Here is a 13577-nt window from a genome sequence, read left to right on the forward strand (position 1 = left end):
CATAGTTAAGACTGTTTGTGTTTTAATAAAGATTCTTTTACAAAGAAATAAAATTTAGTGAAGTTATCCTTCCCTTGATAAAAAAAAATAAACAACAAAAAACAACTTAAAAAATGAACTACTGGTGGTTTGTCAAGAAGGAAAAAAAAAAGAGTAAGCTACATATTGAAGTTCTGGAATGCAGCACCTCAACTTGACATCTGCCCTAAACATTTGAGATTGTGAAATCCAAGTGATGTCTTCATGATCAAATCATACTTTACAGTTGTTCCAATTCCAATGTCTGACTTTAGCATCTCATGTCAATTAAGAGTTCCCTAATACAGAAGATTGTGCTAAAGAGTACTAAGATTCTGCATGCCGCTGCCATTCCCTGGTCCCGTTCATGCTTGCAGCTGCCCAATGAGACAGCAAAAGAAGTCTGGTCTCAACACTCCACACTGTAATAACTAGGAAAGAAGAACATTTGTAATTAGAAAAAGTTTACAAAGTCAAGAGACATCAGTACAGCACTATAATTAAACTGTTCAAAGTTTTACCTTCTATTTAACATCCACACTCTTCAATAAAGTCCACATTCCTTTAAGTTGTTTTTAATGATGACATCTGTAACAGCATCAAAAACAAACTGCACATTCTTGGTGTCTGTGGCACAGGTGAAGTGGGTGTAGATCTCCTTGGTATCTTTTCTTCTGTTCAGATCTTCAAACTGGCACTGAATGTAAGCAGCTGCTTCTTCATATGTATTGGAACCTGAGGCAGACACCCAATATTCTCAGTTCAAATTAAAACAGCTGCTTGGACTCAACTAAGTCAGGCCATCACAATTTACTTACGGAGAGAGGAAATATAACACAACTGAAATAAACAGATATCTATTTTTCTATAATCATTACATGTTTCTTGAGTGCAGAATCTCATTATAAGTAAAATAAAATTATCACAAAGATCCAGGAAAACAAAACTTTAAGTTTCTTTCCCTTTTATTTAGACTTTTTAGCTAAAAAATCTAGAAAGCATAAAAGGAAACTAGGGAGGTAGGAAGATGCATTTCTAGAAGAACGTAACTGTTTAAAAGGTCAGAGAGCTTGTGCTCCTTGGAGTGGTGCTGAAATAAACAATTCAAAAGGGGAAGTCATGCTTCTTTTCAAAATCCTTGCAATTTTAACGGAGCTTAGCCTCAGAGCCTTAGGGAAATAGTTTAAATAACCAAAGGTAAACCAGTAGATGCAAAAGGGAAAGGGGGCCTGAACTGTATATGTTTAAATGGTGAATTTTATGGTATGTGAATTATACCCTAATAAATCTGTTATTTCTTCAAAGAGGGGGACCTGAAAGTTAAACCCTATTTCAACAACATTGGTAATTAACACTCTTAATCGCCTGCTTCCTACACAATCTTGTCTACTTGTGACTCTTTAGAACAGCCTTAGAAACTGTCTGCAGAGCCAGGGAAACTCAACAAAGACAGCATACACAGTTATTCCTGTGAACTAGGGGCTATTTTCAGTGACATTAAGCATGACAAAAATATATCAACAAATAAGTATATAAAGATGACTAAATAACAAAGAAAAGCTTAAAGAAATGACTATTATGTAAACAGACTGTTTAAAGAACAGAAGGAAGATAGCTTGGTAGGTGCTTGAAATAGATTTACTGAGATGTGCAGAACCTCTGTAAATTAAAGGAGACAGATGTTTGAAACACGTAACACCAGATTTTTGTCTGGTAGGAACAGATATTGATACTTGGGAAATCAGGACTGTGAGAATCCTTAAGAATGAAGTCAATGGAAGATAGGCTTGGAAGTTCACCCTACCCCCCGCCACCCAAAAATGGACATGATATTGAGGACTCTTTGCTATGTGTGAAGATTCCCAGCTGAAACATTAATGTCAATCCTTTACTTGTCTTAAGTAAGATTGTTCTCCCATTCTAAAACTTGGATACTTTCCATCAACTTACCCAACTCTCACCTCCCTCCTCCCTCTGAACAGATGACGACATTTCCAAATTCCCTAAGAAAACAGAGGCCACGGGGCTTTAAACTACATCTCATCTTTTTAGCCCACCACCTCACTTAAAAAGTTATCTATATCTGCACTTATTTGTATCTTTGGTCTTAGAGATGTCTTCCTTTTGATTCAAAATTCAACTGCTCTATCTATACTTTTTTTTTTTAAGTTGAAGTGAAACTCACATAACATGCAATAAGTTTACAATACAGTGGCATTTAGCGCAGTCACATGCTATACAATCACCACCTCTCTCTAGTTTCAAACTTTTCCACCACCCCAGAAAAACACCCCATTCCCATTAAGTAATCATTCCTCATTCCCCTTGTGCCAATTTCTTAATAACCAACAACCAAACTGCTTTGTCTCTATGGATTTGCCTATTTGGGATAGATCATATAAAAGGAATCACACAAACGTAACCTATTCTGTTTGACTTCTTCCATTTAGTATAAAGTTTATAGGGTTCATCAAAGTTGTGGCATTATCAGTACTTTGTTCCTTTTTATAGCTAAATAATACTCCATTGTATAGATATACCAATTTGTTTATCCATTCATCCTACCTAGACTTTTGCTTCCTTCTTTTCCCACACATCTTGCTCCATCAATTACATCCACTTTTGTAACTTCTCTTTTGCTGTAGGATCTTACCTCTAAGCTCATAAACATTTAAAGATCTCTCCTTCCCCTGTAATCTAAGCTGCTCAAGAGGAGGCTACACCTGTCTTCATTTCTTCACTTCCCACTCAGTAACTCACTGATCCTGGCTCTGCTCTCATCATTCCACTGATAATGCTCTCCATAACAGTCAATGATCTCCTGACTGCTAACTCCAGAGGCCATTTTTTTCAAAATGTATTTACGTACCTGCATATGACATTGTTGACCACTCCTCACTATTTAAACTCTCCTCTTAGTTTTTGATACTTTGGCTTTCCAGATTCTTCTCTTTGTAACCTATACAAACCTTTCTTTTTCTCCTGCCAATAGAGGCTGGTATTCACTCTCATTCTATTCTCTCCTCATTCTATATCATCACTCTAGGTCATCTCATCCATTTCCATGTTGTATTTACACATGATCCCAAATCAGTATCTGTTACTAACCTGTAACCTCCCCAAGCTCCAAGGCCACATATATAACTATCTGTTAGATATCTGCATCAGGATGTTCCATAGATACTTCAAAACCAACATTCCTAAATATGAATTCAGATCACAGTACTGACACCCAATTAATACAGAACTCTGAGAGTACCTTTGACTTGTCCCACTTCCTTACCCTAGCTACACCCTTTCACCTTACTATATAAAGCACTTACATGTCTGCTCAGCTAACAAGAGGTCCCCTTTCCTAGAAATACTCAATTCTGATCTAAAGGTCATAGTGATACAGCTCTGGCACTCATGTTTGTGTCCCTAACCTCATCTGATTGAACTAAGGGTTTCTGCCTGACTTAACCCTGGCCAGAATCTCTCTCTTTTAGGAATTTGAACCTTGGGCCAAACAATCCCAGTCTAGCCTGGTCTTTTAAATGGAGGAGATATAGAAACTGTGGCAGGGCCATCTTTTATCACATAAACTGAGCAGCAGAGAAAGTTGGTAAGGAAAGAGAGAAGAATAGAGAGACACAGAGAACAGAGAACAGAGATGGGGAAAGAAGTGCTCCCAGGGTTCTTGACAGTGCTTGCAGGGTTCCTAATTCTAACTGCATTCTTGAGAACTGTCTGCATTCTTGTCCTTGACTTCTATGATATATCCCTGTATCTTCATCAAAAGTTTCTATTTGCATCCTAAGAGAGTCCTCACTAATTCAACTCCCCTACTATCTATCTTTATTGACATCTATCACATTATCTTTCTAAATCAGTTTCTACTACATCATGTACCCCAATGAATATCCTTCAATAGCTCCCCACTGTCTCAGCATGCGATACAATGCCCTCCACGAGCATCCTTGCCCACTTCTTCAACCACTCTTCCCCACCACTTTAAGCTCCATCAATACCAAATTCCTCCTAGGTTTCAGAACAAATCATGTCATTTTTAACTCCATATTTTCATATATGCTGTTTCCTCTTCCTAAAATGTTTTTATTCCCCCGTCTGCCTGATGATTTACAGTTCATCCTCTTACTATCTTACTCCAAGTGTCATTTCCTCTAGAAAAAGACTACACTGATCCCACTGAGGTAACCCCTTCTTCTGCTCTTCTATTAATGACATTTTACACTAAAATGAAATTCTTCAAGCGTGTCTCTTTCTACAACCAATGTCAGTTTCTTGAGTGTAGTAACTGCACCTTATTCTTGTATTTTGTGAATATATATATACAAAATTTTGATTTTTATCATTCTTTATTTGCCTCAGAAAATGAAGAAGACAAGGATTAATCTCCAAAATTTACAAGCAGTTCATGCAGATCAATAACAAAAAAACAAACAACCCAGTCCAAAAATGGGCAGAAGACCTAAACAGACATTTCTCCAAAGAAGATATACAGACTGCCAACAAACACATGAAAGAATGCTCAACATCATTAATCACAAGAGAAATGCAAATCAAAACTACAATGAGATATCATCTCACACCAGTCAGAATGGCCATCATCAAAAAATCTAGAAACAATAAATGCTGGAGAGGGTGTGGAGAAAAGGAACACTCTTGCACTGCTGGTGGGAATGTGAATTGGTACAGCCACTATGGAGAACAGTATGGAGGTTCCTTAAAAAACTACAAATAGAACTACCATATGACCCAGCAATCCCACTACTGGGCATATACCCTGAGAAAACCATAATTCAAAAAGAGTCATGTACCAAAATGTTCATTGCAGCTCTATTTACAATAGCCCAGACATGGAAACAACCTAAGTGTCCATCATCGGATGAATGGATAAAGAACATGTGGCACATATATACAATGGAATATTACTCAGCCATAAAAAGAAACAAAATTGAGCTATTTGTAATGAGGTGGATAGACTTAGAGTCTGTCATACAGAGTGAAGTAAGTCAGAAAGAGAAAGACAAATACCATATGCTAACACATATATGTGGAATTTAAGAAAAAAAAAATGTCATGAAGAACCTAGGGATAAGACAGGAATAAAGACACAGACGTACTAGAGAATGGACTTGAGGATATGGGGAGGGGGAAGGGTAAGCTGTGACAAAGCGAGAAAGAGGCATGGACATATATACACTACCAAATGTAAAATAGATAGCTAGTGGGAAGCAGCCGCATAGCACAGGGAGATCAGCTCGGTGCTTTGTGACCACCTAGAGGGGTGGGATAGGGAGGGTGGGAGGGAGGGAGACGCAAGAGGGAAGAGATATGGGAACATATGTATATGTATAACTGATTCACTTTGTTATAAAGCAGAAAGTAACACACCATTGTAAAGCAATTATACTCTAATGAAGATGTAAAAAAAAAATGAGGAGGACAGAAATATAAAATAAACACAGTAAACTCAATTATGTCTAGAATAACACTTTAGACTTAAGGGGTCTTAATCACATGCTTAATGTTGATACCACTACCAGTGAACACTCTCCATAAGGAGATACACACAATGCTCAAAACAAAAGACAGTTGTAGGAAGGTCACTAAAGTTTTGACTCAAGATGTATACCTCCGACAAAATCTTTCACGATCCCTTACCTGTGTATTCTGGATAACAGATAGTTAATGGACTCCTCTTTATTTTTTCCTCAAAAAGATCTTTCTTGTTGAGGAACAGAATGATCGAAGTGTCTGTAAACCATTTGTTGTTACAAATGCTGTCAAACAGTTTCATGCTTTCATGCATTCGGTTCTAAAAAAGAAACAAAGGATGATAGGTCAGTAGCAAAAAAGTAAAAGTAGATTAACTGTTAATGAACAACAGACCAAAAAGGTTTTTTTTGAGGGGGGGGTGTGCTACAAGGCATGCAGGATCTTGGTTCCCCGACCAGGGATTGAACCTATGCCCCCTGCAGTGGAAGCACAGAGTCCTAACCACTGGACCGCCAGGGAAGTCCCAGACCAAGAAATTTTAAAAGTGCTGATGGGCAATCATGAAAAGAAGTCAGACACTGATAACACAAAAGCTGAGTCAGTCCTCATTTTTATAATTATTAGAGGTTGAGAGGTGGGAATAAGGACTGGCTAACAAGAGGACTTAATCCTGCCCACATACTCAATGTGCTGTCCTATCTCGTAAGTTTAAGAGGGCATGGATCAATATTTTGAAAAATCTAATCACACTGACAAGGAGAAAAATTAAGGATTTTAAGTTTTGGTTCAATGAGTAAATGGATGAACAAAGTCTTCCTAAGAGCTATTTTCCGTTTCCTGCCTGCATTAGACAGGCCTTTTATTTACCAGAAGCTCCAACATACCATCTCCTCATCCTCAGCCAGAACGAGGTCATAATCACTGAGGGCCACGCAGAAGATAATTGCTGTCACTCCCTCAAAACAGTGAATCCACTTTTTTCGTTCTGATCTTTGGCCACCTACATCAAACATCCTGAGTAAGGGGAAAGAAAGCACAATTTCAGCAAGGTCATGCACACACACATCTCCCTAAACTGAACTGGTTAGGGAACTTCCCACTATTGCATATTCAAAACCCCATTTATAATAGAAAAGACAAACAAGGAGCAGATAAAATGTAGTCAAAATAATTATCTGTGGTTAAATGTAAAAGAGAACAATATGAGAAAATAAAATTTAGGAACAATTAAAATTCTCATTTTAGATAAACAGTTGAGCCTCTTCACTATCAAAGCTTGTGTCAGATGTGCCAAAAGTCAGCAGAGTAAGCACTGAAATGGATTAAAGGAAGGAGGGAAAAAAGACAGGAAAAATGAAGAGCTGAACAATACAACTTAAGATAGTAACAATAACTAACATTTACCAGACACTAAACACCTTAAAGTACATTAACTAATTTAACCCTCATAACACTCCTGTCAGTACTATTATTATCCCCATTTTACAGATGAAGAAGTTGAGGCACAGATATGTTAAAAAATTTGCCCAAGGGAACACTACTAACAAATGGGGACTGGAACTCTAACTCCAGCACCCAACCTGGTACCCACAACACTACTCTACCTCTCAAAAGGGTTTACCTCTCTAGCTAAAAAAAAGAACAATAAATCCCCAACTTGCCTTCTACTTCCATAACTCTACTGACTCAAAACTTTGTTTTCCTTACTTTTTGTTTGTTTCTTTTTTTTAAATTGAGGTATAATTGAGATACATTTTTCTTTAAGGAAAACATTTTAGAGATTAATTACAGAAAAAAGTAAATTATACTTTATGGTAGGACTCTAAGAACCCAATACCTAAACACAAAATTTAACCAATATTTGCCAACTCCAAGTCTTATTTAACCTAATTAAAAAGAACAAAGCCTCAATGGTTCACACATTTTATGTTCCACTTCAGATCAGTTTTAGACCACTACTCCCTTCTGGGGTGCTTACTTGATATCCTGAGTCAACTGCTGAACTTCTGTCAGCAGTGTCCTCATCTACCACCTATAGTAAAAGGAGGACCTGCACGGCTTTGTTTTTTAACTGGTACTAGAGTCTGAGGAGGTATGCATACAAATGGTTAGCTACTCTTAAGATATATGTTTGATGACAATGATAAAATGTTTTAGGGTTAAACTCTGCCAAGCTGGTTCAGTGTGTCAGATCTACAGTGACTAGGGATCTATTTCCAGAGAATTTTCCCCCTAGAGATTGAGAGAGATAAGACACAGTTGAGTAATTTCTCAATGTATGTTTGAAAGAGAACAGTCATCTCATCTCTTCATCACCCAACTTTCTCTTTTGGTCTTTTGATCTTCCCCAGTTCTTTTCAACCTTTAGTCCTGACACCTGGAATGAGGCAATCACAAGTTGGCTCTAATACAAGGCCATATTATAGGTTTTAAGAAAGCTAACATCACATATTTCACCATGGACCTTTCAAGAGCAGAAACACACTGGTACACCATAATTTGAATTAGCTCCACCATTTCTTTCTATAAAGTCCATAAAACTGGCAGAACACTGTGAAGTTCCCAAAGTGGGCTTTTCACACATATTAACATTTACAGTATCATTCACTAACAGATCAACATTTTATAGACATTACCTCATAACTGAGAGGCAAGTAAGCAATTACACAATGCCTTGCATATAGGAGATGCTCAATAAATGTTTGAATAAATGGATAGTGGTTTTGCCTAGAGAGAAGAGGAAAAGGAAGAAGTGATAGTACTTCATAACAAGATATCTACATGCCAACAATAAAGTGGGTGCAGCACCTTAATTATATCTGGCTATTGATCCTGACATAAAATGACCAATAGGAATCACCTAACTAAAGATCAATCTATGACATCAACAAAAAAGTTTCCCACACTAAATAAATAAAGGTCATGACATATAATTATGAATGGATTACTAATCTTATAGCACACCAAGAGACATCTCACTCCTATGGTTTCATGGGTGATAATCCATGGAGACTCTGCTATTCTTGTTAAATAAATTCATCAGTACTATGATAAGCAGCTCGTCTATTCTAAAAATATTCAGCTGAACTGCTATTTTCCTGCATCAGGCTTCAAATCTGTTTTGGTGTATTAAGATTTCAAGACCTCAACTACTATGTAGTAATACCTAAACGCTGTGTGGGTTTTGCGAAACCTATGAAGCAATTTTTTTCAGAGAAAAAAAAAATTGAGAGAATCTGAACTAGAAGTTACATTTGCATGCAACAATGCTGAATATCACATTCTACATACAAGCATAATGAAGTAGCTAAAAAGGACATCATATACTGAAGGGGGAAAGTTTACTCCTAATCTCAAAGGTCATAAAAGCAGAAAACAAGAACCAAAAAGACAGTTCTATTATTTACAAAAGACCATTAACACAGAGACAAGCTGAAGCGTATTCTAGAATTACTAGTGCTGATGAGAAAATCCTCTGTATTAGAATACTAGAATCTTCTCTCTCTAAAACAATAATTGTTTATATTATATGATACCTCCACAAAATACCTCTATCCCTAGATCGATATTCCATTCTGTACTGTATTAAGAACTAAGTTGTGCATGATACTGTGCACAAATCGGTCAAAGGCCATGACAGTATTAGCTTCATTCCAGTAAACTGAGAGAGAAGTGCAATCCAGTAAGAAAGGACACTGGTGAGAAAAGCATTTCTATTTTAATATCAAAATGCCAGAACAAAGCCATATAAACTAAACCAAAACACTAGCTTTCTATCCTTTTAGTATTGTTGTTACCCTTCTAAACAACAAACATTCAACACATGTTTTGGCGATTCCAATAAAAAAGCAGCTGAAAATAAAATAAAATAAATTGGTAACCATATGATTACTTTTATTGATATGTAAGTTACAATTTAATTTTGAATTTAAGCTCCTCCAAATGGAAAATATACTTGATGCTATTTGGAGAAAGAAGAAACGTTTGGGCCCCCATTCAGTTTAAACAAATACTGGCTAATGAATATAATTATAAGTTTCTAAATCAAAGAATATTGTCTACAGAAATTTTACCCTGATTAAGAGATACTAACTAAAGGAAAGATATTTGTGTTTGGCATATCTAGAAAAAGGCTAATGACTTACTTGAAGTACAGGTCTTTGAAAGTGAAATGTGTTTCCACAATGCCTGTGGTCTTCACTCTTGTCCGCAAAACATCTTGCTGAGTTGGAATGTAGTTGGTTTGGGATATTCTATCCAAATCATTTAGGTAGCTAAGTAAGTAAAATACACATTTATTTTTACTTAATGAAGCCAACCATGTGCACAGCAAGTCAACAGACTAAACTAGTTCCTCGCCAAAAGCAGGTTCTGAACCTGTCATACAGTAGCAGAACAAATCAGATCTTCAGTATCACAGAAGATAATGAGAAAAAAATGAACCTAGCATAGGACAATTAAAGTAGGTTTTATATAGACTACACAAAAGTGGTTTTGGGCTTCCCTGGTGGCACAGTGGTTGAGAGTCCACCTGCTGATGCATGGGACACAGGTTTGTGCCCTGGTCTGGGAAGATCCCACGTGCCGCAGAGCGGCTGGGCCCGTGAGCCATGGCTGCTGGGCCTGCACGTCCAGAGCCTATACTCCGCCACGGGAGAGGCCACAGCAGTGAGAGACCCTCGTACCGCAAAAAAAAAAAAAAAAAAAAGGTGGTTTTAATTCTACCAAAATTAAACTGTGAACGCCAATTAAAAACAAACAAACATAGAAATGCTATTCTTAATAAAGATTCCTGAAATTTAATACTAAATCAACTGTGCACTGCACAGTACAAAAACCTAACCAAAACAAAAGCCCTCAGACATTTAATGGGTCATCTGTATGTTTAAACATTTGCTAGGACATTAGAAAATGCTGTTTGAATTACTAAAATTAACAAGAACTACTTAGCTCAATAAGAATGAGTATTTCCTGTTTTCATTCATGAAACAGAAAAGTTACAGGTTTGTTTTTTTTTTTAAACCTAAGCCAAAAACTAATACCTACAAAGAAACTTCATCTGTTTAGTGGAATAATTTAAAAACTGCTTCAAAGCTAAATTAAATTCTTCACAATTTCAGGGCTCCCAAAGATTTTTTTTTAATAGGTGATACCATAATAATTGAATTTTTAATGATCTTCTATAAAACTAAGTACCATCATTAATGTTAAGGAATCAGTCAACCTCAGATCAACAATTATGGAAAAAAACTCTATAAATCATGTGTCTTCAGGTGTAGTTAGAGGATTCAGAGCTTACTGAGTGTATGTTAAAAGAAATTACAATCTAGCTTGATGACTACTGGGAGAATTATTTAAACTACCAACATCTGCAACTGAAAAATATTATTGAGATGGGCAAGAATCCTGAAATGTTTCTAAAGTCAAGTTTTCATTTAAAAAGTAAGCTAAGTTTTTCAAATATCATTTAATCTTTTTATAATAATTTGAGCTAGAATAATAGGAAAAGCAGGAAAATATAATATTGGAGAAAATACCTTAACGCTTAGAACTGCCTTCATTTAGTACGGAGATGGATACAAGTAAAAAGAACTTACCAAGCCCCCCAAAAGCACGTTAAGAAAAAAACCCCACACATTCTGAATATAGGTCTTATAAATAAACACACTGTAAAAGAAGCAATATAGGACAACATGTAATAGCTTCACAGAAGTATTAATTATCAATACAAATTCTCTAAAACTATGTAACCCTAGAGAATTTCCTTAACAAATAGATGCTTCAACTTCGTTCCAAGACTCAACATTCTCTTTCTATACAAAGTCTACTATTGTGATCTGGCAAAAGATTTATAAGTGGTGACCAGTACCAGAGAAATCCATAAAGCAGCCCAGCCACAGAGAGTTGTGCATAAAAGGGATATCACAATTTTAATTTCCCTTGCTAGCTGGCAATCAATGCAAAGCCCTTATGCAGAGGGAACCTACTGAGTTGGAAGAGATCCAGGACTCAGATGCAATAGATTTCTCTCCTCTTTCACTTGTTTACTATAAATGACCACGGAGCTACTTTCATGATGCAAAGTCTCCCATTTACACTCCAAGAGGAAATACTTTTCTCCAAATCATATAAAATGACCAAGGGCTCTATAACCCTAAACTGAAACAACCTTTATAAAGGGATCCTACAGAATTCTAAGTGTCTCTTCCTTAAATATTTCCTTAAGAATGGGCACTGAACTTTCACTAGGGTCACCAAGTTATTTTCTGTTTTCATTTCACAGAGAAAAATTACTTACTATGAAGCAGAATCATTGAGCTGATATTCCCTGGATCTGCTGAAGCAAGCCTGCACCCCACTGTCTCGCCATAACCGTTTAATCACTCCTGCTAATTCTGGAGTCATGACTCCTTCTTCCGCACTGCCAGCTAAAACAAATAATTGCCGGGCATCATCCTGAAGAAAGCAGTTAAAGGAGAGAGACAGATGATTCTCCATTTCTTACAGAATTGACAAGAGTCTCTTTAACACACACACACAGATATACATTATATGTTATATTACTTAAAAGAGGTATGAAAGAGGCCTTTCCTGGCAGCGCAGTCTGAGAGAATTTACAATGAAGTCTGTCCCCCTTCTCTCTCCACTACAGTTAGAAGTGCAGAGCAGAGCTGAGGAATGATTTCACTCCCACCACCACTTCTTCACATACCACCATCCCCTGAAAAGATCTCTTCTGACTGTCCTACAAATCCCCATCCTGGTTACTCATGATTTTTTAAAAAAATAAATTTATTTATTTATTTATTTTTGGCTGCATTGCGTTTTCGTTGCTGCGCACGGGCTTTTCTCTAGTTGTGGCGAGCAGGGACTACTCTTCATTGCGATGTGCAGGCTTCTCACTGTGGTGGCTTCTCTTATTGTGGAGCACGGCCTCTAGGTGCACGGGCTTCAGTAGTTGTGGCTTGCGGGCTCTAGAGCGCAGGCTCAGTAGCTGTGGCGCATGGGCCCAGCTGCTCTGCGGCATGTGGGATATTCCCGGACCAGGTCTCGAACCCGTGTCCGCTGTATTGGCAGGTGGATTCTCAACCACTGCACCACCAGGGAAGCCCATGATTTTTTTTTTTGACAGAAAAAAAACCGATCTGTCTGTGAGACAGGCACATGTAACACATCCCCATTCTGTTAAAGGAAGCCTACAGGGCTTCCCTGGTGGCACAGTGGTTGGGAGTCCGTCTGCCAATGCAGAGGACGCAGGTTCATGCCCCGGTCCGGGAAGATCCCACATGCCGCGGAGCAGCTGGGCCCGTGAGCCATGGCCACTGGGTCTGCGCGTCCGGAGCCTGTGCTCCACAACGGGAGAGGCCACAACAGTGAGAGGCCTGCATACAGCAAAAAAAAAAAAAAAAAAGGAAGCCTACAATAAAAATAGAAATGAAAAGACTAGCACATAAGAGGTAAAGTCTAAACACGTCAAAGGGAGTAAAACATTAATCAAATTTAAGGAAACTGTTCTCTTTTTCCTTCTTAATCTCAGAGGAACAGGAAGAAGAAGAGACTGAAGCATTTAAGAAGTCTGGAAATCTAGTAGGGAAAATAAACCCCTAAGGGAATAATTCAGTCTCTACGCTCCCCAAAGGTATAATAATCCTCTAAATGAGAGAAAAAGAAAGGCAGAAGGAGAAGAAGAAAGTAACACAGAGATCTGATCAAAACTTTGTGAGTCACAGACATAGCTTTATAAGTGGTTACAGTTTTTTTTTTTTTGCGGTACGCAGGCCTCTCACTGCTGTGGCCTCTCCCGTTGCGGAGCACAGGCTCCGGACGCGCAGGCTCAGCGGCCATGGCTCACGGGCCCAGTCGCTCCCCACTGCGCCACCAGGGAAGCCCTTGTTTTTAAAACTTTTTAAAACTAAGATATGTGAGAGGTAAAGAGGACAGAAAGGGCTGAGAATTGTGATTGCTTTGCTTTATTCTACCCACCACTACTTGTCAGATAGTTTATAAAAATAAACATAGGTCTCATGGGATGATTTTCCCACCTCAAATCTAATATT

General features: G+C 37.7%; 1 protein-coding gene across 1 annotated transcript in view; it reads right to left on the minus strand.

The window, feature by feature from the left end:
• Positions 1-13577, minus strand: part of GNAI3 (G protein subunit alpha i3) — a 38061-nt gene continuing 24484 nt past the window's right edge. The window contains exons 4-9 of the mRNA XM_082862728.1: positions 11819-11976; positions 9666-9794; positions 6405-6534; positions 5686-5839; positions 540-753; positions 1-449 (exon numbers count right to left, since the gene is read on the minus strand). Coding sequence (XP_082718854.1) covers positions 563-753; positions 5686-5839; positions 6405-6534; positions 9666-9794; positions 11819-11976 — 762 coding nt within the window. The 3' untranslated portion in view covers positions 1-449; positions 540-562. The remainder of the gene's footprint in view (positions 450-539; positions 754-5685; positions 5840-6404; positions 6535-9665; positions 9795-11818; positions 11977-13577) is intronic.

This window comes from Leucopleurus acutus (genome assembly GCF_964270905.1).
Source record: "Leucopleurus acutus genome assembly, chromosome: 2".
In the NCBI taxonomy this organism is placed as follows: Eukaryota; Metazoa; Chordata; class Mammalia; order Artiodactyla; family Delphinidae; genus Leucopleurus; species Leucopleurus acutus.